Source organism: Halichoeres trimaculatus, unplaced genomic scaffold (genome assembly GCF_033239565.1).
Source record: "Halichoeres trimaculatus isolate MK-OKI-2021-1 unplaced genomic scaffold, fHalTri1.1 fHalTri1_scaffold_4, whole genome shotgun sequence".
NCBI classification, from domain to species: Eukaryota; Metazoa; Chordata; class Actinopteri; order Labriformes; family Labridae; genus Halichoeres; species Halichoeres trimaculatus.
This window is the reverse complement of record NW_027437182.1, coordinates 14,638,174-14,665,444: the sequence shown is the minus strand read 5'-3', so window position 1 is coordinate 14,665,444 and position 27,271 is coordinate 14,638,174. Positions and strand designations below refer to the sequence as shown.

Below are 27,271 nucleotides of genomic sequence, written 5' to 3'. Positions count from 1 at the left end.
GCATTTCTTAAACTATACAGGAAGATAAATCAAAATTGACAAAGAATTTCATATAACTACACATTTGATTTCTCATTTGAATATAATTTTCAAAGTAGGCCTATATCTATTTCAGTACATTTTTGGATCTTTTTTTTTTTATTATTATTAATTTGTGTTGTTTTGTAGATTTTTTTTACAAAAGCTGAGAAAATTTCAAGCATATCTATGATAGAAACTGTGTTGTGTTGTATAGTTTTTCACACTTTTTTTTCAGATTTCTGGGAAACAAACTGGTGTTGTGGGAGTTGTGGATGCATTTCCAAAACTTGAAAGTAAAAAAAAAATGTCCATTCAGATAAAACCCCATTCTTTTAGCTGACTTGTTCATATTAACTCTTAAATTTTAATTTCAAAAAGAGAACAAAATTAACTACAAAAAAGTCTCAAGAAAGCTAATACACTAAATTAGTGAACTGTGATTAAAGACACTGCTCATCCACCAGCTCATTTCAGTCTCCTCCAAGCGCCTTCCTGTCAGTCAGTCTGTGTGACGGATCCCTCAGGTGGTGCAGGAGGAGGGGGGGCCGTGTTCACATCTCACACCTGAATATTCTCCACTTATAGATTTACCTGAGTGAATAATGTAAGGTCCTCTGATGCCCCCTCTCTGCCCCACTGCATAATCTCACCTCCCCTCCATCTACATCCATAAATATTACATGAGTTTACTTTGGTGAAATTATATTTACACCACCCGCCTGCCCTGCGCAGACTGAGGGCCTGTTCTTTTTTTTACATTCTTAGTTTGCCAAACACACACACCTTGTTTTTTCCATGACCTATCTGGGAGCAGTTTTATTTCAAGGTGCATGCCAGTGTGTGTGTGTGTGAGAGAAGGAGGAGGTGTGCTGCTTCTGCCCTGCTTTGACCGCTGCAGCACCTCTTCTTTTTTTCCTTCACACCCCATAACTGAGTGGAAATTAATAAGCCGTTTTAGGTGTGATCTGTGAACCCTGGGAGGTGGTATATCTATACCAGCTTCCCCATTACACACACACACACACACACACACAAACACACACAGATTCAGAGCCTCAGACTTCAATGTCTTGTCATAGAGGTCAATGGGTCCCCCCCTCACCCTCCATCCCCACAACAACCTCTCTCCCAACACCCCAATTCTGACAAACTGCAAGCGTGATGGGGTTGGCGGCCGCATGCAGTTGGCAGAGATTTGTAACCGTGTCCCTGGTCCATTGCATTTGAATTATACGGCAGTCTGTGATGCCCCCCCTCCAACACACACACACACACACACACACACACACACACACACACACACACACACACACACACACACACACACACACACACACACCTACACACACACACACACACACACACACACACACACACACACACACACACACACACACACACACACACAGTCCACAGCATATTTGCTTTATTTTGGCTGGGAATACGAAAGGTGTACAGAAGTAATAGGGAGAGAAGAAGGATGGAGGAAAGAGGATGTGGAGTTGAAATGAATTACAGAAGGAGAGGACAGAGAAACAAGATGGAAACTTTCAGGGAAAGTCACAAAAAAAAAAAAAAAAGAAAGACTGGTTCGAGAGCAGGAGTGACCACTGGATGAAGGGGGGGCGCTAAATAAGAGATGGAGCAAGAGACAGAAAGAGGTATCGTTAGCTTGAAGTAAGAGATAAATAAAAAAATAGAAAGAGCCAGAAGGAGAATATAGAAGACGACATAATGAATGACAGAATAAAGGCAAGAGCGAGGTTAAATAAGAGGATGAAGGGGGGTGAGGGGGCAACGACCAAGGGCGAGAAGAGGAGGAGAAAGAAAAGAGGGGCAAAGTGAAGGACAACAGTGGAGGGTGTGAAAAGAGGACCTCTAGGTTGGGGAGGAGGGGGTGGGTGTAAGGGGGAACAGGTGGAAGGTTAATGGGCCTGGAGCGGATCCACCAGACGCTCTTGGGCTTGATATATGGGCGCAGGGCCCGGCGCAGGGCGTAGGCTTTCAAAGATATATTATTTCATTTGAGGAGCAGCACCATTCTGGCCGACAACCCCACCCACCCTGCCCCCCGCTTCCTCCAACACCCCCTCGCCAGCCCGGCATTTGTCCAGTGATAGATGATACCCCCCCACCACACACACACAAATTCATGTACAGTATTGTTTTCCTAACACGTGTGTGTCCTGATATTCCTGAACAGAGCTTTTTGTTTTCAGCCAAGAGGCTTGTCTAAATTTTTATTCCATTTGGCTTCTTCTTCTTTTCTTTATCCTCTCTTTCTCTTTCCTGCCCCTCCCTCCTGCTGTCCGTCTTTCACCCAGGCTGCAGGCAGGTCTTATGGCCGCCTGTGTTTTTTTAAGTTGCTATTTTAGTGGTAACAATATCTGTTTGATCAGTAGCACAGGGAAGGAGCAGGAGTTTCGGGAGGGAGGGGAGTTGCTGGGGAGGGGAAGTAGTGTGGTGGGGGTTCACAAAGGCCTCTTTTCATTCATAAATTATTGACCATTTTGAAAGACATCACTCACTCTTTTTCATAAATACTGTAAAACTGCCCTGCAGATTTTTTTTTTGTCTGTCAATTCGACCAATACAAAATGGAAAAAGTTGATTTATTTGGATCAGCTTTAAAGAAGCAGCATGTGGTTGGTCACAAAAAGAACATAAATCAGATTTTACATAGGCTGTTCTATGTAGAAAGCTACAGGTTTGAGGTGTACCCTAGCAACGTACCAAAAAACATGAAGTTCTACCCCTGCCTGAATAAAACCTAAATATATATTATATATATTGTATGTGTCACTAAAGGATAGCAGTACATGGATGAGTCCTTCCATCACTGATGTTGATATGACAACAATGTGTAGAGAACCTTTATCCAGTCATTTCCTGGCTTTGACAGTGCCTCCAAACCCTGTGGTGCTTTTTCTATTTGACCGCAGACAACCACTGATCTGTTAAAAATCACATTTCCCTGCGTCCTCCTCACATCCCCTGATGGTTGGGCTCTGATCTTCAAGACACAGTTTTTCCGAATACTGAATTGGTCCCGTAGGTCCAACCCCTGGGGACCTCAGGAGGCCGGAAGGAAGAGCAGGAAACTTGTTAAAAGAGAAGATTTAAGGTCGCCCGTCCCAGAGGAGCGGCAGCCATGAGGAGACGACGCAGGTTAAGAGGTTTTAACATGCGCAGAAGTCTGCTCATCTACTTGTTGCTTTGATGAGGGATGAAAGGCTGTCAGGAGGTACAAGTTTACAGAGCTGCTGGCAATGATGGACTCAACTGTCCTCTACTGTTTCCTCTTCCTTGTGCTTCCTCAAACACTGGTAGGAAGAGCTCTCCCCTGACTTGCTTGAACATTTAAACATTTCATTCATAACAGGGTAGTACTCTTGCTCACAAACACTGACCAGACACAGACCTGTTGGCGGAGGGACTTTGTTGCTTTATCCAAGCTTATACACTCCACTAGAAGAGACATTTTTTCATCTTCTATCTCTGCCTCTTCAAACCACCGCTGATGAAATAGCAGGGGGAAAAAAACAATAAACAAAAAAATTGTCCCCACCTTTGCTGTAGTTTTTCATTTTCAGGTAAGTTAACACGGCCTGATTCGCATTTGTGAGCACTTTGGGCATTCGGCGGGAGAAGGAGCAGGTTTTGTTTAAGTCTTGTTTGAGGATGATCAGGGTAAAAGCCTTTTTTATTGGCAGGTCATGCTGCTTGTTAAGACGCTGACGCAGGTGACTAGGCTGTGCTGTTAGCCTCGGTGGCCCCGAAATGACACGGTTGTTGTTTTCACAAGTTGGCAAGAGTCAGTCAAATCAGCAGACAGAGGGAGAGAAAGTGGGAATGAGAGACAGAGAAAATAAAGAAAACAAAGTGGATATGGGGACTTGATTTAGCTGACCGGGCCACTAACAAATCAACTCAACAGCGTGCAAACACTTTACACACTCCGGTAAAGTACAAAGAAACTTTCTCCCTCCCTTCTCCTCCTCCGTGCTGAACCACAGTTATGAGCCGTGTTAAATCTACAGTTTATGCAGGAACCTTTCCAAAGTGCCTCCCATCAGGAAGTCTGCAAGCCAAAAAGTGGTGCTCACAGTTTGCTGCAACAAAGGACAAATAAAGAGTGATCTCCCTGTTATCTGCAGGGGTAAGGAGGGGGTGTGTTGGTGGCTGAGGGTGCCGGTGGTGAGTGTACAGACACAAGTGCTGGCATTTGCTCCCAAATAACTCCTGGCTATAAGGTTTCCTGGAGGTCGGAGGGGACGAGGTGTGGCTGCTGCAGCCTTACGCTGACCCTCAACCTCTAAACTAAACTCACCACACAGAAATATGTCAACCTGTCAGCTAATTTATCTTCCCCCTCTAGGCTTGCCTGCTGTAGCAGACAGCGTTAAATACTCCAAACTAAAACAAAAGCTTGAACAACTCAACAGTTTTAACTCAGGAATACAAAAGCAAAGGTTGATTATGATGAAATCAATTTGATGTGACACTTTAGCAACTCCAGTCTGAATGACACAGAGGTGTCACTGGACAATAGCAAACATGTGGGGTTGAGTTTAAGCATTGCTTCATGAGGAGTTACTCATAAAGACATTTAAAGGCCCCATATTTTCTTTCTTCAGACGTTTTACATGGAAAACTGCTTTAGGAAAGATTTTGTTCTTCAAACTGTACCCTGAAACACAACCCTCCATCTGTCTTTTAAGTAGGCAATAAAAAAAAGAAAACAAAGTGCCCTCAGCTTCTTATGTTCCAATGTTGCGTGGCCTCAATTATCTGCGTGTAATCCAGCCTGCCTGGAGGTTATGCCCGTGTCTGCCGCTTTCGTCACCCGCTTGTCAACAGTTGTCCCCCAATGTCTATTTCTGATGCTTATTTACGGCTTGTCTATTCTGGATAAGGAGTGTGGGGAACTACAGGAGGTGGGGGAGGTCCAGGAGACAATAGATAAGACAGTGGAGGAGCTGAGTCGACAGCTTGCCGGTTAGTTTTACACTTTAAGAGTAAAGGGGTATTTATATTCCTCTGGAAAGGTGAGTGATTGAATTTGCACAGCGATGACTGATGCATGTAGTTCACAGTGGTAACATTAGACATTGTGGTCGTGTTGTGACAACGAGCGAGAAATTTCAATGGGGCCGCAAGCCAAACAACGACCCAGCCGAGAAAATGGCGTCAGCCCAACCAGCAAAGTAGGACAAAGACACCTGTTCCTTGTCCTGGTTTTAAGCATTCGCGTCTCTTATGGTTTTGATTTTTCTCTCGGTCCCCTTCTTTCTTTAAAACCACACTGTATTTATTAGCCTCACACCATTCCCTCTTCCTCTCCTCTCAATCTGTCAATCTCTGCGCAGGTTTCTGCCAAAACATCATAAATGCAGACCTGGCACGAGCAACGGATAAATGATTCCACACATGTGAAATAAAGGCATGACACTAATAATAGGCATTACAGACTGCGTTCTTTATGGATTGCGCCCTTTCAGAGGGGATAAAAAGAGGCTTTTCAAGCGAGCTGAAACAATGACGAGCAATAAACCAAATATGCTGAAAGGAGAGTCGCTCGGAAAGGTGTTGACAACATCGTTAAACTTCTCGAAATGAACCAGGGATGCTGAATGAAACCCAAAAAAGGACAAAGTTTTCAGGTGGCAATCCATAGTCTAACCTTCCCTTAGGCCAAAACTTTATGGGCCACATGTTAAACTGCACCTCCCATCAGCACCAGCAGCTCCACAGTGCCACAGAGAGATCTCTTTCTCTTAATACAGATGCATTCAGAGCAGATCCTGTCTGACGAGGCCCGGAGATGCACTTCAGGGAGACGCAGGGCTCCATCTGTTCTGTGGCGCAGTGGTTTTGATGCAGCGTCTTCCTTGTACTTTGACTGTTTACATATCACACGAGCTCCGGAAATGTTCAATTAGTTAATTCAGATATTTAATTTGTGCATTGAGGGCTGTGATCCCTGGGATCTCTTGAGCTGTGCCATGTTTGGATTCACAGCTGTCTGCTCAAAAATTCAACATGAACCCCCCCACACAGCCCCCCCACATCAAAAAACACCCATCCCAGGCGCTAATGGGAATCTGCGTCTCGCTCTCTCAGACAGAAAGCATCGCTCCATCCGTCTCTGCATTTTAAAGCAGCCTCAGTCGTCCAAGCTGCGTTAAGGTATAGTGTGTGTATATGGGCTGTCTATGTGTGTGTGTGTGTGTGAGACAGCTAATGAGGAATGTCTGCTGTTCTAAATAATACAAAAGAGGGAAGCCTTTAGCCTGTTGTCATCTTTGTTTCCTCTCTTTCTTGTCTTCTCTTCCTCTTAACGCACAGACGGCCAGACGGTCTGCCAATGAAAGTCACTCAGAAACACACTCGATTGCAATAAACACACACACAAACACACACATACATTCAGAGTCAGAATCACAGCATCAGAGATAGAGTCTGACGTGTTTTTGTAATTATAATGCACCATCCATCTTTTCACCAACCCACATGCAGAAATCTGTACCAAGCTTAGGGATGGGTACCTTTCACATCTGAAATGATACGGTACAGATGCCCGGTACCTGGCAATCGTGTCCGTTCTCAATGGTTGCAATTTTCTGTACTTTTATGTGTGTTTCTGTGATAATAAGTGTTAATTCAACTAATTTCTAATATATAACCTTGCAATGCTGTGTTCATGTCCAGTATGAAGAATCGCCTTCTATTCCACTTCCTCACAGGCACAAGGATGTGGTACCGAAACATGGTACCGTTTGATTTTACACAAATCAGCACAGACAGAATTCGGCTGGTACTTATAAAAACACTGAATTCAGTACCCATCCCTAAACACTTCTATCAAAACCTGCATGCACACACTCTTATCTCCTTATGTCCTTACACTGCACCCACTCCACCTATTCTTCGCACAAACACACAGTCATAAATTGTAGCATTAACTCAAATAATGATTGCACAGCATGAAAATTCAATGGCTGAGGCTTAATGCCCAGGAATCACTGGGTAGATTAAGCTCAGGGTGTGTATTTGTGTGTGCTCAGGGAGTCCGTAAGGTGGGGGTGTGGATGGATCAATAGGAGTTCTGTGATCAGTACCTCCCAGCCAGGAACCTCACAGACAGTCTACTTGCACCACTCGTTTTACATTTGGATGGCATGCATTTTCTCTGTCTGCAAAACAGAGTGGAGTGGCGGGAAAGAAGCAGGTCGGAGGCTGTAAGCATGTGTAAGCGTGTGTTAGTGCGCAGGTCTTGTTGTGTACTATTGTGTGTGTGTGTAGGATGGAGTGAAGGGGGAGGAAGGGTTACTTTTGGGAGCTGTTGTTCCCTGGGCTGCATCTGTATTAGCGGTCTAATGTTCATGTGAATAATTGATTAGGACCTCTCTGTGTTTTTGATAATTAGTTGATAGCTTCTTAGCTCTAAGCCCTGAGATTTCATATATGTGTGTGTGTGTGAGTGTGTGTGTGTGTGAGAGAGAGAGATCTACCATCTTGAACGTAAGTGTGTGTGCGTGTGTGGTGAGGGGTAGGTGGTCCACTTTTAAAGGTATCCTAAAAACAAAAGCTTTCTCACTCTCTCTGTCTTTAAAAAAAAACTCCTCTTCCCTCTAAGCCATGCGCTCATGGATTAACTTTCTGCAGAAATGAGGCAACATTACTGGTATTTTTTTCCCATAACCTCATTTAATTTCTGTCTCTCACTGATAGTCTTAAAAAATAAAAAAGGTGAGGAAAAAATGTTTGAAATCTTGTTGAAAATTTAATAAGATTAAAGTACAAAGTTGCAGCCTCTACCTGGAAATCTCACATTTTGTGTGTATCTTGCAGACAGACCAAAACAACAATAACATTGCGTGCATGAAAAGATATCCATTGAAATTCATGCCCGGCCTCTCACTAGTTCTCTCGCCGTATTGATTTTTCTATCTTTCATATGCTTATGCATCAAGTAAAAACAGAATAGAGAAGTTTGAGTGTGCTTGCTTCATCCTCAAATCCCAGCGCTATCAGACAGAGAAGAAGAGGGTTTGTTGCCATCGTCAGCGACCTAGGAAAAACAAGACGTTCCTCCTGCTGCAACACACACAGACCCAGAGAGATACTTTGTTTTTCCTGCCTCGTGAATGTAGTGCCACACGTCTTGCTGATTCTCACAGATGTGTGTGCTCAAACGGCTTTAGCTGCTATGATCCATCCAAAATACTTCTGCATCTTTCTGATTAGCTCAGATTTTGTCCAAACACTTGTTAAGAACATATGCTGCTCCACTGGTTTACAACAACAGACAGCTGCTGCATTTCCTGTGTCTGCAGTGGCCTTATATCTCTGGTGTGCTCAAGTCAGATGCAGGAAGACTGCATTAGACTGACATCTTGTTTCCTCTGTCTGGGCAAGGTTCAGTATGAAGGGATGCTGTTCAGGATAAAAAGATGAAGAGGAAGCCAAGAAGAGAAGAGAAGCTCAGATTTTAGTTTTCTCTTTTAAGTGGAAGTCTGAACCAGGAGGAATGTCAGGATGTGTGGCTGTATGAGAAGAGACGCAGAGGTGGAGAGGGGCATAGCCAATCGAAAGCAAAGGCTTCCCAGGGTCAAAGGTCAACCTCCAGAGTCTGTTAATGCAGTCACCGTGGGAACCAATCAATCTCAGTGCCGCGGCAGTATCGATCAGATGTTGGCACACATGGACACAGAGCAAAATCCAGCTTCACGTAAGGCATTCAAGGATATGTTTTCAGATACTGAACTTGAAAGAGAGAAAAGCTATGAAGCTGTCTGCTGTCCAGTTTTAAATGTGACTCAGGTCATTCTTTAATGCAACACAGATCATAAGTGAAACTTGTGCTCAACACTGTCAAATCCAGTCTGCAGAGTACTTCTTCATTGATACTGATCCCACACACAAGAAGTCATGTGACATGGGGTCTATGTATAGCCCATACTTTATCTAATAGTTTGCTCTTCTTTTCTGGAGACACCAGGTCGTCTTATGACAATGGTGATATTTTCTGAACTCACAGGCGGCATGTGGCATCTCTATGGCTGGTTAGGAACAAAATAACAGTCTAGAGTTTCTGTGTGCACAGTCAGTTAAACCCACAGGCATTCTGCACTACCTGATACACCGGATTAGAGATACATGCGACCAACAAACAGGTGCCGGTGACATGAAATGTTGATGAGCACGCACACAATGATATATACACTGTATAGTGTCACATGTATGGATACATGGCACGCATTCACAGTGCAAATCATTGTTGGAAGTATAAAGCTGATGCTAAGTCTGCAGACTTACTGTTGGTATCTCTGTACTACTGTTTTGTTTTCAGTGTTTTTTTTTGCAGGATCCACATTGGCCTATTGTCCATGTAGATACATTTAAAGAATTAAACTCACCACACTGACTTAAAAAAACATTAGTCAAAGTACATCTACTGGAGGAAAATCGCTGTTTCACTGAAGCTACAGTATATTATCATTCCTCTCCTTAGCCCCCCTCCTCCTTCAGCTCAACCTGCCACCTGTTCATTTTCCCAGCATTCTTATCACTCCGCCAGCCGCCGAATCGAGGCCTGAATGAACTCCATGCCATGATAAACAAGAGCTAGTTTGAGGAGAGTAAGGTGTGGGATAAAACTCTGCTCTCACCCAGCTCTGCAGTGTGAGGAGTAGAGCAGCAGGACATAGTCTGGAACATGGTCACCCTTTCCCCCACCCATCAGGTCACATTGCTGGGACATCCCAGGGATTTTGTCACTCACTCTGTTGTTTTTTTTCCAATGCGTGTAACTCTATTTGTGGCTTTTAAAAGTTATTGCTGCCAAAAAGGATTTGCAGTGGGATTCAAGAAGCATTTGCTGCTTGATTTAAAACAAGATCCAGAGTCAGCGGTGACTCTTTTTGCCTCTCTTTGGTCTTTGTTAAGAAAATATGAAGGAAAACAAACAGTTTGGTAGCACGATCTGATCTCAGGTCAGCAGGGTTGCATGTGCTTACACAGGACCACTCCAGCCGCTCCATGATTTTAGATACATAGATGACCAATTAACTGAACCAAATTCTATTGTTGGTGATGAAACCCCACACTGAGAGTCTTTTCAATTAAATCACCAAACTAAACTGGAACAGCACAGCATAATTAAGTGTTCGCGACACTCTGAGAACAACAGGCGCTGTTGTAGGTGAATTAATGCCTGTTCCCAGGTGAATACAGAGCCTGTTTGGCTCAAGGCGAACAGATGCCAAGACAGGACTGCACCAAAGGACGGCTGCTAGAGACGCACACGCATTGATGTCGGCTTCAATCCTCACCTGTAGTACACCGAGACAGCATTGATTCTCGTCCAGCGTGGAGAGACGGAAAGATGGAAGCGCAGCTATTGTTTATGTACGAGCTGTTTGAGGCGGATAAACTCACGGCCGGCGTCTGAGTGTGTGTGTGTTTGCGTGTGTGTTCTCCCCCCTCGTGTTAAAAAAAATAGTGTGATTCTCTCCATTCATTAAGGCTCCACAGAAGGAGATTCCATTAATCTGTTCATTAGGCCACATCAAAAATGGAACTACTTATTAAAATCAGATCCAGCTGTGTACTCTCGTTAAAGCCCGCCGTACATACGAAGCTTAACAATGCTTGTGGCACTCGACCAAAAACCCGGCCACAAGAAAAGGGGGGGAAGGATTGGACTACGTTGGCCTGTTTTGACTCAACACACCATGATAATTGCTCTACTCTTAGCAGGGGGCTATGAATAAACATTACTTTTGTCGGCGAGCGTCTGAATGCTCGATTTCCAATTAATTTACATTTGCCCAGAAATGGAGGAACGAATATCTGCTCTTAATCACTATGTTTTATTTTCTCAATTTCCCCCTAGTCTTTTCTCATTCTCTCATTCCCTGTCTGGCACTTTCATTCCCCCTCTAACCCACGCTTGCTTTCTTTTTCTACCTCTCTCTCTGGAAAATCCCATTAATCTTAGGCGGTGGTTTTGAACAAAAGCTATGGGCTAAGCGATTGATCCTGGCATTGATCCCACTCGCCTGAACGATCATAAAGGTGTTAAATTGGTTTCTTGGAGGATATGTATTTTTCATCGCTGGCTGCTGCTGTAGAAGTTCCTGCTTGTAGTTGTGTTTTTTTTTTTTTTTTAACCAAATACTGGTGATGATATTGAAATATTAAATAGATCACACCTTGAAAAGTGGCCTTAAATGTGAATTTTTAGGGCAGTTTGAGGTGATTTCTGGGGAGAGTGGATTTTGCATCAGAGTTAACCTCAGAAGCTAAATCCTTATTATGAGTTTTGCTCCATCCAAGGACAGACAGAGGCTACGGGAATGTCCACATACAGCAGGAAAAGTGGAAAACTCCTTCAGTTATGTTGCTGGAAATTCTTAGTGAATTTATACTATGTTATTAAAATGTTACATTTCGACCACCAAACACAGAATTAAGTTCTTTTATTACAACAAAAATAATGTGTCATTTTCCTGCCAGGGCCACATCCTGCCAATCTTTACCCAACAACTCTTTTGGTTGTGAGGTTTTGTTGTATCTAAAGATTTTAAATAGAAAATAAAACCTTCAAAAAAGGGAATACAAGTGGTTATCAGCAGATTCACAAAACTACAGTTGGCATACAAAGGCTAACACCGAGAGGTTATTTTGTTGGTCTTCTGTACTGGAAAATGTATCCACTGATATCACAACCTTGAGCCTGCTGCTCCTGGAAATTAAAATCTGAGCAAAAATCCAATACTACTTTAAAGGTGAGGAAACATTTCTACTTTACCTTCAAGGTAGTTCACTTAAGAGCTTTTTTTTGTTTGTTTTTCAAGTTTTCTGTGTAGTGAATTGAAATCCTTTTAACAAGGCAAATGAAAAAATAAGTTTGGACTTTGTCACAGATGTCCTCAGATGGTAGTAGAATAATGCATATCACACTCGTATTAAAATTGTACTTTGTGTTTACAAAGAAAGAGTTAATATAAACTTTTTAATTTAATTGATGTCATCCCTGCAAATGTAATGCAGCTCATATAATATGCATAATGTGTTAGCTACTAAATGAAGAAGCTTCATATTTTAAACTAGGCATAGCTGAATTGTTCTCACTAGCTTAAATTAACCTCTTAGGACCCAGCGTCCACATATGTGGGCATTAAATTTCTGCCTCTCAGACCCATGATACTTTATTTTTTAAAACTCTGACCGGTTAGCCACATTAAGGGACACTGCCCATGTTGTCTTTTGGTGAAATCACAACATTACACACATTTTAGTGAAAAAAAACAATGATTTAAGAACTAAAACACTACTAACAAACAATTAATGGAGAACATGTAACACAAATAATCAAACTTCCCGTATAAAGACTAAGTTTAGTTATACTTATTGGGTCTTACATATCCCATATAGCAAAGTGAATTAAAAATTGCACACTAGACAAAAGCTCGGGTCTTAAGAGGTTAAAACAATTTCTTCATCAATCTTTAATAGCCCACACCCTGACTTTTCATACTTAAACTTCGACTAAAAAAATGTCATTGAGTGATCTTGTACCAGGATCCACTTTTTTATTATAAGAAGTGAGAAAATGAGGGAATAACAACGTGATTGTTTCCTTCTGACTCAACACTGCTGGAAACTGTAAATTAGGTTTCAAAGATAAGAACTGAAGATTGAATACGCTTCCTGTTTCGTGGCTCCTGGTGGGTTCCAAAGCTCGATCGTCTGAACTTTGTGCTGTCACACTTTGAATAAACCACATTGGCAGATGCTGTCAGATGCTGGCAATCAGCCAGTGTTTTACTGACTGTCATGGCTGCAGTTTCACTTTAGCATCCGAACTTGCATGTTGAAAACACAAGAAGAAGCTGTCGTTGACTCCATGTCAGAAAGTTTGTTATCTGAGCGAGCATGCAGCAGATCTTGTAAGATCATGCTCTACGAGTGTTGCTCATGTGACAGAGCAAAGGAAAAGCTTGTCAGGGAAACAGCTCGTGTCGAGGGCACTTAAAAAGGTCAGTGGACTGAACCCCAACCCCTGGCCCGCCCTCACGCCTGTCTGTCTGTCACCAGTCCTCTCCCTCGTCTCAGTAGCTATCACCCACAGTCGCCCCCTCTGTGCCGCCCCCCTTTGATGACCCAGGCCTCTTGTCAGAGAAGAGCTTCAAGGCAGGCAGAGAAAGGACAGCTCTTTGATGAGGACCCCGACACTTGCCAGCACCACTGACATGCAGGGGGGGTCCTTTGAAGAGTCTGGGTCTTACATGTACCCATTCATCTGTCCCCACACACACTTATACACACTGATACACGTGCTTCCAGGGTGGATGGTGAAACACAGAAAAGGGGATTGGGGATCAGTGTGGAGAGCTTTCTCTCTGATGGTTTTAATGAAGGCATTTGAATTTTTTTGCGTGAGACGCCTTCAGTGTGGGACACAGAAAACAGATGTAAAGGAAGGAGGAGGAGGCTGACAGAAGAGTCCACAAGACTGACAGAAATGTTGGAAAAGTCACTGAAGCTTTGTTGTGTATTCTCATTTGACTCTGACAGGGTAACCTAAGACATGAGGAGTTTTGGGGGGAAGGCTTGGCTGCAGAATATTATAAATATGTGCAAATATTACCTGCAACATGTAGTAACAAGTTTATTAAGCATAGCCACGAGAAGAGCATGTGGGTAAATCAGTGAACTTTAAACACTGGTTATCTGTTTATCATCTTGTTATTGCCTTGATGCTTGCAATCAGCTCAATGGAACTTTGCTCTCCCTTGTAAATTTATTTTGATGATTAAATACTTCATCAGGTTTTTTTTTTTCAGTATTTCCTGTCCGAGTCCTACTTTGAGTCTAGGGTCCTCATCTTCATGGTTTCGCCCAATGGATTTGCATACTATCTGTACTCTACCTGTGAATGTAAATAGTAATTTTGAAAAGCTCCCAAGCATCTCTCTGCGTATTGCCTTTGAGGAGCAAAATGGAAATGCAAATGAGTTGTTTCTGACTTTTAGTAATTGAAATCTCTCATCATCATTTTAAAGAAGGGTGCAATTTTCTATAGGATAAAAAGGACTTATTTCCCTTTTTATTGAGCTGTATATTCTGCTTTTATGCCTTTATTTAGCAAAGATTGGACATTGGATCAGAATCAGAATTTTTTTTTTATTTATTTATCCTCAAGGGGGCAATTAGGGTTAAGTCTGAAATGGAGCAAAGTGACATAATGTTGGAACCATAGACTGTATATAGAGTAAACAGTGTGGCTCCGCCATTTATCATTGTTTGGTTTTGAAGGCAAAATACCCCCGTCATAGGCGCAGCCATTGTAGCAGTTGTGCAGCCAGAGTCTGCGCAGTAGAGACTGTGAGGGATTCTGGGAGAATCTGAGTGGAGCCGGGTGACAAAAATATTAATAATTTTTTTTTTCTTTCAAGAGTCTAATCACTTCCTGACTCTCCTTCCCGGCATATTTTACAATCCCCGGAAAAAATACACAAGAATGGCAGCTGTCAATCATCGTTTAACCATCGTTAAACATCGTAAAACCTCGTTTTTAACCTCTTATAGCTACTTTTCTGAAAAAAAGAGGACTTGAATACAAGGCTGCCAAATAATATCTTTAAATCACCACTACAAGCGGTCGTGAGGAACATTTCTACAAGGTGTACTTATTTTGTTAAGTTTGACCACAGCCCATCTGGAACGGCTGGAAAGCTGCGTGTTTTGATTTACACTGCAGCCAGTCACAAGGGGAAGCAGTTTTCCTGGCGACCTCACTTCAAGCTAAGCAAGATGACGCCTATTTTTTTTTACAGTCTATGGTTGGAACCAGGGCTGATTACTTGAAGGCTACAGCCTCTCACATGGTGAACATGACCTAACCTTACCTGCTAACTTAGCCTCTAGATCCATCTAATGTTTTTTCCTTTACAGCCAAGTTTAACATGAGGAAATGAATTACATTGTTAATTATTACATAATGCATTCATTTAATTTGAAACTTAAGAGTTACTTTTACTTTAGAAGAACATCTTGCCACCATAAAACCATAGTTAGGCAGCCTGAGCATCCCTATCCTAGAAAAGTGTGTGAGATTTGGCTTTTCCCAGTCGGTGTTAAGGTGCAGCTTTTGTTACGTCTGCCTTAATCTCAAACAGACAGTGTTTGACACCAGGCCCTGATCATTAGACATAACAATCTGCATCAACAAGCAATAGACTTCAGATTGAGACCAGTCGCTGCCACTTATGAGGAGATAAGCTCTTGTAAGCAGAGTTACAGTTAGACACATCAAGAAACCTCATTAATACCAGAGACAAAATGCACCTGTCTGTGTGGCAAAGTTTCAACATCGATCCACATTTTTTCACCCTACAAGTGACACTACTGATGAACATCACAGACAGTTCTCACAGAGTCACAGCAACAAAGTAATTCTCATCACTACGAGACCACAGTGTCCAGAGACACTTTATTCCCAATGATACCACAAAGAGCACAATGTTTGTTTATAGCAAAAGGGGGGCAAACGGGAGGAGAAAGAAAGAAACTCTCTTACATTTTCCTCATTCCTCCCTGCTCAATGTGGCCCTTTTTTGTCTGAGTCTGTGGAGTAATGATTAACAAAGCCAGGCCTGGGAAGAGACAAACAGTTACAATGGAGGGGGTTGTTTTGGTGTAGAGAACTCGCAACTGACCTGCGTAGGCTTCCCATGCTCACCTGGCAGGTCTCTGGGAGTCAGTGGCTGGCATTCTGTAGATCAGAAAAAAAAAGCCACTTAATCATTATCATCCGTGGAATCACTCAGAGAGTGCTGGCAATGGGCAAACAGATAAAGCTGGAAACTTTGTAAAATCAGGCACGGAGCGAAGTACTTAAATGAGTGTGGAGAGGTTCACATGAGAAACAGACATTTGAGCTTTGTGTAAGGATGAGAAACAACTGAATGGACTGTGTGTAAGCTTATCTTACAAACAACTGTGTGAGATAAGCAAGCAGACAAAACTGAAACAATGTCTCAACTTTAAGACCTAAATTTGACTTACGGTTTTTAAGTTTTTGTCTAACTGTTTTGAAAACTAACAAAATAAAAATCTACATCTTTTATTTTTCCTTCAAAGCATGTAGTGGGTGATGTTACAATATCCTGAGAGCTTGTTTATTCAGTGTTTTATTAGTTGTCTGCTTGGTTTTTCTGTCCTTTAACATTTTACTATTCAGACACAACAGGAAAAAAGTGAAAGAAGCATTTTTGTCCCATAGTTGATGTGATCTGTTTCCTTCTCACCAGGTTGACGATCAAATGAAGCTGCTGCAGAACTGCTGGAGCGAACTCCTCATCCTCGACCACGTCTTCCGGCAGGTTGTGCATGCCAAGGAGGGCTCCATCTTATTGGTTACTGGACAGCAGGTGAGATAGTTAAATCTTCCTTTTTCCTTCCTGCCGTCCATGCGTCGTTCCTCAAGAGAGTCTGCAGCACCTCCTCAACATTTGCCTTAAAGCTGTATTGATCACTCAGCCACACAGGAGTCGCCGCTTCATTAAAAATAGATTATTCTTATAGATATAGAGAATGTCACCTGGATAATCAATTTTGCATTTTTTAGTGCATGCTCCATTTGCCAGGAAGCATATGGAGCACTTGGTTACATAAAGTGTCAGGACAGGCATTTGACAAATGCAGCAAAGTGTGATACTTGGTGTTATTGGAGCCTCTGGGGTTTAGGTAAAGATGCACAAAGCCCTAAAGTGACAGAAAACAGCAAAATCGACTTTGATTTTCTTTCACTTAAGTCAAATTTATAAAACTGTGGCTGGTTGGGGATAAGCAGGACATACATAGGCAGAAGAAGGGGGTCTGTGGATGTGAAGAAGAAGTGAATTAGATTGATGGGGGCAGAAGTCAAACAAGAAGAAGAGGAAGGGATAAGAGAGAAGACAAGAAAATGAGAGGAGAGATTGATGACTGAATGAAAACAAAACATGGCACTGAGGAGAGACAGGGTAGAGAAATGAGGCAAGAGAGGAGAAAGAATGAGGGGAAAAAAGAGAAAAGCGAGGAGAAAGAAGGAGATGATGAGGCAGTTTGAAGGGACTGTGAAGGGAAGGAGGGGGAAAAGGCGGAGCTGATAATCAGGGGAGGCACAGGACGGCAGTTTCGTTTGCATACTTTGGTTAATGAACAGCTGGTGTTGGGGCGAGGGGCAATGGGGAAATGTGTACTGGAGTGTGTGTGCATGTATCTGTGTGTGTGAAGCTCTGAAACTGTTCATTATTCCCTATTATTCGCTGCCTGGCCAGGGGTGACAGCACAGGGATAACACCAGGGATATTCAAAACACAGCAGCAGCATCACCTAAAGCATATGCTACACACACCCCCACTACCAATCACATAATCACTGCTACAGCAAACACACCCACACTGCAGTGACATTATTGGTCTGTAATTCATTCATTATATGGATTTTTGAAATATTGTTGAGCTGGAGGTTTTTTGATTCAGGCCAATAGTGGCAGAGAGAAAAAAAAATGTTTGCTAACATTTTATTCCTAAGCGCTACTGTGGACATAACTAAATGTATGCAGGGCCTGAGTGAAAAAAAATTACCCCTTAGGGACAATACAAAGTATTGTAGGTATTATAGGAAGTATTGTAAGAATGGTAAATCCATAGACTGTATGGTATATAGAATAGACAGTGTGGCTCGGCGTTTTACCAGTGTATGGCTTTGGTCACAGGTGCCACCATTGTGCAGCCAGAGTCTAGTTTACCTCTTTTTTGTTTCAAAAGTGTAATCTCTTCGCCTATCTTACCGTTTCCGAGAAAAGAATACAAGAACAGCAGCTTTCAATCATTGTTAAACGTGACGTAAAACCCTGTTTTTTAACATACAACTAAAAAAGCACTCAGAGAGCGCAGACCTCCGCCCTAATTTGTTATCTGACAGTGTTGAAAATTAGTGCTGCACGATTTGGGGAAAAGGTGCGATTTGCGATTAGGTGGACAATATTGCGATTGCGATTGTGCTTGCGATTTAATAAAAAAAGTGGTGTCATGATGAGTCTACAGATTTGCTTGGTTATCATGGAGAAAAATCTGAATTGCATGTGCTGACATTGCGATTGCGATTGCGATAACCTTTTTTGCGATTACGTAATTGCATGTGCTGACATTGTGATTGCGATTGCGATAGCCTCTTTTGCGATTACGTAATTGCATGTGCTGACATTGTGATTGCGATTGCGATAATCGTGCAGCCCTATTGAAAATTATGATGACTCAGTACGTAATTCATATTCCAGATCTTAGTATCCAGAATTTTGCCAGGATCAGGATCGTACTTTTACATCTGGCAGAAATTATGGTGACCTTGTCTTGTATTGTTTTGCAAAGCAATCGGACCATTTATCATGGAGTTTTATACACATATGATGAAAACAGCCCTATCTCACAATGATTAAGAATCCTTTAAAAAATTCCTGGATCCAGACCATGATTAGGATCCCCTCCAAAATGTAACAACTTCTTCATTAGCCCATTTTGAACATTTCCTGAAATTTCATCAGACAGACAAACTCTTTCAAAAACAGAACCTCCTTGGTTGAAGTAATAAGTAATGAAAAAGAAACTTTTCAGAAAACACTTGAACACAATAATAACTTCATATTACAACAGCATGGAGATGTGAGAAAAAGTTCTATGAGATGTATTTATTTTTTGAAGTTTGACCACAACTACTCTTGAATAATTGAAGAGATGTAGTTTTAAGACTTGTACTGCAGCCAGTCACCAGGGGGAGCAATTTTTGGCAACCTCACTTAGAGCCAAACAAGATGACGTCTATATTTATTTAGTGTATGATCCTGTCATTTTGAATAATAACGTACTAAATTGTATGTTCTTGTAATGTATCGTATAGTGTTTTATCACGTTGTATTGTGTTGTATTGCACTCTATCGTATCATCATATTGTATCGTATCATATTCTATGTTGTGTCGTTTAGTTTCATGTTGTGTTATATTGTACCATATTGTTTAGTATTACATTGTGTTGTATTGTGTTGTTTCATATTGGGTTATGTCACATTGTATCGTGTAGTGATGTTGTGTCATAATGTTTTGAATTATGTCCAGTTTTAATGTATCGTATCATCTCGAATTGGGTTCCATGGTCCATATTTACTGTCAAGGATTTCAATATTCGACCCTTCTTTTTACTGTCAGAATTTACCGAACTCTTAATGTTGCTTCTAAAAGTTTACTTAAGTCAGCCCGCTTCAATCAAATTCTGCTCTCGTACTGCTCTTTAGACAGAAAAATATGTACCTCCATCTTGACTGTAGCAGTCTGTCTAGTTCTTTTTGGCTCCTCTTTTTCTCATCCTTTGCTTTCTCATATCTGAATTTCTCTCATTTTCTGTCTCTTGCTGAAATGCTGAGCCGTTATGTCACCATCTGTGAGGAACGACCATGAACATATATTTTTCTTTGGGTCTGGATCTAAGAGACGAGGCTTGTTCTAAATCCTGTCACAGGATCAAACGCACAGTGCTGCTTTAACAAATGCGTACAAACATGAAATGACAACGATTGGACTGAACTGTTGAATGATTAAGCAAGGTCTCACAGCTTGGCAGCTTGTCTTAGGTATCAAATCCTGATATTTTGATAGCACAGCGCTTCTGGTGAACATGAAATTCAAATTACTGAGAAATGCAAAAACAGGCGTTCCTTAGCCAGTTGCAGATCTCTTTGATTTCAAACAAGGTACAATTTCCTCCCCCATCCTGCACACACATCAAAGTCTCTACGCATCAAACCAGTCTCACCTTCTATGCACATCTTTAATGTTCTGCTAAGATTGTTCATCGTATTCATGATGGGTTAAGATTTGAAGGCTTATTCATATATTTACTCCCCGTGTCTCTCCAGGAGGGATAATAAAGTAGTATTGATTGATTGACTGATCCGCAGGTCACCAGGGTTAGTGCTAAGTCTGCTATAGTGACATTATAGCGTCTTTTTCTTCTCTCTTTTACTTAAGGCTGGAAGGCAATAACCCTAGGCATCACCATCAACAGTCCAATCCTTCAATGAAGTTATTTCATGCACAGTTGATTTTATGTAAATTGATTGACACCTTGGAAGGGGGCAGTGTCTGCCGTTCACCGAGTCATAACTCTTTACTGTCTCGAAGGTGGGAAGAAGGAAAGAGAGGGACAAAGAAGTTAAAGGAGAGAGTACTGTAGTGTAGTGTAGGAAAGGAGAAAGGGAAGGAAAGGAGGGAAGAGGACATTAAAAGAGAAGGAAAAAACATGATGTATTGTGTTTTAACTCTTTCCCATCTTCAGACAGATAAAAACAAGCCCCGGTCATTCCATTTACAGGATAAATAAATTTCAAATCCAGAAGTGTTTTCAATTGCAAATGGGGGCTCACAGGGACCCTCTTCCTCTCTGAGCTTTAGGAACTGGCGCACGCCAACATCTACCTTCCCCTGGAAACCCTACCACAGTCAATTATGGTAATGAATTGTCAATAAATATAAAAATTTAATATGGTCCTGCTTACTTTGAGTGGCAGGTAAGGACTTGCCTCCCAGACAAATGTGCTGCAGCTGCAGATATGAACTGCACCTGAGAAAGGAGTGTTTGTATGTGTGTGTGTGTGTGTGTGTGTGTGTGTGTGTGTGTGTGTGTGTGTGTGTGTGTGTGTGTGTGTGTGTGTGTGTGTGTGTGTGTGTGTGTGTGTGTGTGTGTGTGTGTGTGTGTGTGTGTGTGTGTGTGTGTGTGAGAACGGGTTTCATCCAAGAAAGATGGTTTTATAGGAAATCTATCCATCAATCTATCAATCTATCTTGTTTGTGCCTGTCTCAGCATCTTTTTGTTTTGCTGTATAACAGAGATTAGAGTGAGGAGTCAAAATCTGGCAGGTCCAGTCAGACAGAGGTGAGCCCCCATGCTCTATCCACACGCCTACAGCGTGTTGTCGTATAAAAACATGTTAAACTGCAAAAACCTTCAGCCTGGAGCTGTTTTTACACATCCACCAGTGTCTCACACTCTGACAGACAGACCAAAGCTTTTGACTTGGTGTTGAGGGCAGTGGAGCAGGAACCAGAATAAAAAAACATTACATGAAGCTCAGTGGTCAAGTGCAGTATAAGTGTCAATCATTTTTTTTTCCAAATGGGGATTTTGAGGTGCTTTTGTTGAATGAAACAACACTTGAATGGGAGAATAGAAGCTGTGGAAGATAACATACAAGAAATAGGAAAACCAAGGGGAAGCTATGAAGTGATCTATAACCAAACATACCTGTGTATCCAGCTTAGCTACCCTTGATTTCCTACAAGATAGCATTTAGTGGAATAAGGTCACACTATTCTATATGTATGTTTTAGCATTATCAAAATCTCAGCTCTTATTCTGTTTGTTCTGAATCTGAATCACTTCAGTGCTTAAAATCTTGCATCTCTCACCCTGTGTTTTCCAGGTGGACTACGCAGTGATCGCTTCACAGGCAGGAGCTACCCTCAACAACTTGTTGAGCCACGCCCAAGAGCTGGTAGTGAAGCTACGGTCCTTGCAGCTGGACCAACGGGAGTTCGTCTGTCTCAAGTTCCTGGTCTTGTTCAGCCTGGGTAAGTCTCAGAGGGTCCTGATAAGGGAATGGGGGATTTAAAGGGTTTAAAGGGTTTAAGGTTGTGAGGTAAAAGAAGAGAGAGAAGAGAGGTGGAAGGATATTAGAGGGTGCTACAGTAAAAGAGTTAATACTAGTTATTAACAATCTCCAAACCTTTGGAACACATTTGAGAATGAAAATCATTTCCTTCCACCAAATTAACATCTATAATGGACGCAGATGTGGAGGATAAGGCTCACAGTGATAAAATATGATTGAGAGAAGCGGGAAGGACACCATAGGAAGGAAATGGAAGGTAGGGCAGAACAGGTCCCTGGATGTGGTAAAAGATCTATAGAAGGAGGGAGGGAAAGGAAAGGAGAAAAGGAAGGAATTGAACAGGAGGTGGGAGTGGAGGAAGGAAGGGGCAGAAGAGAAAGTGACTGAGGAAGGAAAAAGGGTGAGTTATGTCCCTTTTCTGACAGGAAGATGGCAGAGGGGATGTTTTTATTTTCACTTATTAAATGTAACACAAAGTAAAATACATTCCAGCGCTCATGTTCATTTTCTCATTATCTGACTTATTTTTTTGATTGAGACTTTCTACTATAGCTGAGGTTTATTTTCTAATGTTGGCAGCAGCACATCTGCATGGCTTCCTCTTCTGTTGATACAGTTGATAGGAAAAGGAGGTGTAATTATAATATGTAAAATAACATTTGGAGGTGGAGAATATGGATATTTTTTAATATCAGCCCATGAAGGTATCTAAGTCTTACTCCTTCCAACTGAGCACTAGCAGAAAGGAAAGGATGGAGTTGTAGAGGACGGTGGAGGAGAGAAGAGAATGGATAAGAAGGTAGGTGGGTGGAGAGGTTTTGGAGGCAGTTTTTGGGATGGACAGGGAGAAGGAAGGGAGGGGATGGAGAGGATAAGTAGCCAAATGGGCCAAAAAGAAGAGGTAAGCTGATGAGCAGAAGTACATGTATGTGTGTGTGAGTGTGTGTGTCTGAGCGAGATCCCAAAGCTGCTCTCCAAGCCGAGGTCAGACATTGCCAAGAGATTGTCATCTCTGTCTCTTTCCTAACAAGTCTGCAACAAGTGGCCTCTGAGGGATACACACACAGAAACACACTTGACCAAGTCAACTATAGCATCCTACAAAACTGAAGCCAGGATGTAAATGTAGCTCAGCTCAGCCTGGCCTCTGTATGACACTGAGAGCATCATGGCACATACACAGTATGATGAATATTTACCTCTACTCCCTCCATCCATCAGAAATCCAGGAGGCTAACTCTTACTTCTTTGTGTCCTCTAAACAAAGAAAGAGGGATAATGAACAGCATGGACAAAGTGTGCACAAAAACACACACAGAGGTGATCAGGCAGGATTAATGCTCAGTGAAAAAAGAGGGAGGGAAAGAGAAGAGCGCAAAAGGGTTTTCGGGTGTGTATATTAGTGTGTGTGTGTGTTTGTTTGTGCAGCTTTTTATGTGTCGGGGTGATGCTGGGGCTCAGGGTCTAAATAATTTGGCAGAAACATCATCCATAATGAAAGGCTCACCTGAGGGATGTGTATCGCCCCCGGCAGTGCCTGTTCTCCGGCGTGCCCGGGCCTCCCGCAAAAGAAGCCTGACACAGACGCCGTAGAGCTGTACGAGGGGATCAGTCTTATGGGGGTGGAGGGGGCTGAGGATGAGGGGAGAGGAGAGGGGAGGTTGAGTAATGTAAAGCCAGGAGAGTTAAGATTGATCTGATTAATATGACACACAGCTGAACACAGATGTGTGTGTATGTGTGTGTAATACATACATTTACCTGAGGGAAACTGCATAATGTGTGGAAATGAGGGGTGTGTGTTCATGTGTGTGTGCTCATACAGCTGCTTTTAATTAACAAGGATTGTAGTGAAATGAGGCATGAAAGTAGCTCTGCACCAACAGCTCAACTGATAGATTACACTTTACCATTTTATTAGCTTTAACAATCCCTCATACATTTCACTTAGCTCTCAGTTTTAGATAAAAATAATAAGGAAACAATGTGCTGCATGTTTAAAAATCTATTGGCTATGTATAACATTGCTGGTTTGTTGATAAAATAAACATATGTCTCATATTTTTAACAGTTTCTCACTCTTATCTTGTGAAATAAAGCTTAGTCTGTGTCGCATTAGGTAGCAGTCTGGCATGTGTACAGAAACAAATAGTGCTGCTATGGATAATGTTGCCAGACAGGTAATATATCTTTCTGTTTAGGTCCTGAAATGACTAGATATAATCTAGAAAGAGAAAAGATCATGGGCTGGATTTTATTTTCTGAATCCACTAGTTTTAAATCCTGCTTGTGTTTTGAAACCAAAGAGCTTTTCAGACTTAACCATTGGTCTATGATGCGCTGTTTTAAAGCATATTGAAGGCTTGACTTACAGAGGACCCAACAAGCGCAGAGGTGTAGCTGAATCAGGCTGATAGCATACTTGCTAATAAGCAGCTAAGATGCACTTGCCTCATCTTTATCCAGATCTGGAAGACATTTCCCAAAGATGACACATTTTTATGTTCTGGGCCAATGAATAAGCAGCTGCTTTTGACAACTTGAGAATGAGTTTGTGTGTTTGTTTGTTTTTTTACTTCAATAATGATCTTTTGAAGTTTGATTTGATGTATGATGATGATTTAATTAGTGGTTTCCAAAAGAAGACTACAACCAGCCCCTCACTCAGTCTGTGAAGTCTCCTCCTTTACCAATGTTCTATTTGTGTTGCCCATTTTTCTCTGTATACCTCTTTCAATCTTCAATCCCCACTCTCTCCATCCCCCTCTCGCTATCTGAGGATGGACAATCAGTCACCTCCTCGCTGCCAGAAGGGCTCTTAGTTAAGCCAGTTGTCGATATAGACAGTGATATAGATGTCACTCCAGCTTAGGGGAGACACTTGTCCTGATCTGTGAGTGCATTTGTTCTCAGGGTTGGACATCCTTCTTTTTTTTCTTCTTAATTCTTTGAATTCTATCATTTCTCCCTGTCCGTCTTTCACTCCTCTCCCTGTCCCCTGTCACTCTTTGCTCGTCTTCGGTGAAGGCTTTTAGCCTCTATTAAGAAGGAGATTATCACCCAGAGAGCATTGATCTCTTAAGTGTGCAGAAGACTTCGAAGCAATGATTGTGTGTGTTGAGTTTTGAGCCAGAGACACATGAAATAGTAGAGAGGCAGGGAGAGAAAGAGAGTGCTGTCTGGGTCAGAGTTCAGTAAAGGATTACTACTAGTGGTTGTATGGTGTCAGGACACTGTTAATGGGTCTTTGATTTCCTTTAAAAGGCCTAAAAGCCTAATAGAAAGACAGACAGGTTGTTTTATATATGACCAGATGTCAGGGAAGCCTAGAGGTGAGAAATAGGTCACAAGTTCAAATTCAGGCTGGAGGCTTGATTTATTTTTTCACTTTAGAGGAATTAACCTGTCACTGCACCTTTTCTGCTTTGGAGAACGTTTTAACCTGCTGGTGTAAAAAAAGAAAAGATAGAATGGAGAAGGATAGAAGATAATGCACTGCTTAAAAATAAAATCCACATATATTTCTACTCTCAGTGCTAGAAGAAAAAAAAAACAGTACTGAAAAACTCTCTCCAACAATTTAAACAGACACATAGCCGATGCATGCCACAGCATTCACACAGGGTTTCCACAGGCAAAGCAGATGCAGTGACAGAGGTCAGTGAGTGTTCAGCCAACAACCAGTTAACCCAGCTCTGCAGGTCAGACCCCCTCCAGTGTAATTGGGTGAGACAGGCGCTGCCAGTCCTCGTCAGCCGAGAAGAAAACCAGAGGGGCTGCCAGAGCAGCGTGGGGTGGTAAATGCTCCCAGTGGAGAGAGCAGATTTGTGGACATAGACCTAAATAACACTCTCATACTGAAGCCTTTAGAGGCAACAAAGCCGGTGAAGAGATGATAAAAAAATGAAGGATTTAGGCCTCGTGTTGACTTCTCTGTAGCCCATGTTTAAAGAACTCACACAGTTCTACATGGTTCATGTCCAAATGCTGCCTTTAATTCATCAATTTTGCACATTATTGAACATTGAGTGACTGCATCTGTAGTCTCAAAGCCTAGAGCAGTCCTGTCATATGTTAATTCCATCAGCCTGAATGAATTTTACTTGAACCAAATTAAAAATTAAAAAATAAAATATTAAATTAATTAAATGAAAAATACTCTGAAAATTTTAAAAAAAAAGTCTACATTGATGTTCTTAAGTAGCTAGCTTGCTTCAATCACACCCTGTAAAAAAAAAAAAAAAAAAAACGATGTTCATCCCTCAAAAAGGCCAATTTAAGCCATGCCGTAAATACTCAAAACTTGATGAAATGATGTTTGATTCCTGCTCTCATTGGTTCCAGGTCAGTGATTAGAAATCAGCAATGCTGTCCATTCATAAGAAACCGAGACAGCAAGTGATTCAAGAGCTGCCTCAGCACCACTTTAGCTGTCCGTCAAGTGGTTAGTCAGACTCTGAGGCTGGAGTTTAGAGACACCCACCTATCCATCCCCACCTGCCCTCAATTCCTCACCGTCTGCCCAGCCCCTCTGCATTGTCTTTCCTTTCATTGCTCTGCTCATTTTTTCTCTGTCTTTTCTCTGAATCTGTCTTTCTTTGCCTTGATCTATCACAACTCCATCCTCACAGCTACTTCCATCACTCTTTGTTTGTCTTTGTCCACATCTGTCCCACTATTTCTCTCTTTCTCCCTGCCTTTTAACTTTTCCTCTATCCTTTTTTGTCCTTTAAATGTCATTAATACAGCCATTTCAATTTGTGTAGAGCCTTCATCTGAACTTAAAACTATTAAAACAGTAAAAGGGCTACAAAAATATTTCTCTGCTCCACCTCTGCAAGTCTCTGTTCCTCATTGACATGTTAAGTGCGTTACAGCATGAAGGCAGACTTTCCCTGTTTTGTACACTGCGAGGTCAGACACCAATCTGCTGACAACACAAACACAAGAAACATGATTGACCTTGATAACAAAAGAAAAGCATTCTTTCTTCACCTTTCTGTTTCTCTTTCATATTTATTTCCACGCAATGAGAGAACAAAAAACAACACATAATTCCCAGACAGGTACGTCCTAATTAAGCAACAGCTGAGGCTGCTCCGAATCAATGCCCTGATCCCCGGCTAGCGAGCCAGGGAGCTGGCTAATTCATGCACACCAGCTCCCCTCGTACCCCATAAAGCCCGGCAAATATTCATTTCCTGAAACGAACCGAATCATTTAGAAGTCGGTCAGGGATTGATTAACATCAAAAGGCAGCGACGGTTCGATATTTACACCCATAGAGACCAACGTAGGCACCAAATGGGGATGCACATAACTGGAACAACTGTTTACAGCTTAATTAAAAGCAACATAAAAGAGTCTTTTTTTTATTCCCTTCTCTTTGTGCTGCTGGCTATCTGTTGTGCTGAAAGTCAACAGAATGAAGTCGTCATCTGTACCTTTGACCTGATCAATATGTGTATAAAGGGATGGTTGGATGGTTGTTATGCTCTGGACTGCAGAAAGGGCTCAACCACTTCTCAT

The 27,271-nt window shown here is 41.9% G+C and overlaps 1 protein-coding gene across 1 annotated transcript in view; it reads left to right on the top strand.

The window, feature by feature from the left end:
- nr5a2 (nuclear receptor subfamily 5, group A, member 2) overlaps positions 1-27,271 on the top strand; it is a 67,570-nt gene that overhangs the window by 22,856 nt on the left and 17,443 nt on the right. Inside the window, exons 5-6 of the mRNA XM_074668708.1 lie at positions 16,347-16,466; positions 21,554-21,701. Of these exons, the coding sequence (XP_074524809.1) occupies positions 16,347-16,466; positions 21,554-21,701 (268 nt within the window). The remainder of the gene's footprint in view (positions 1-16,346; positions 16,467-21,553; positions 21,702-27,271) is intronic.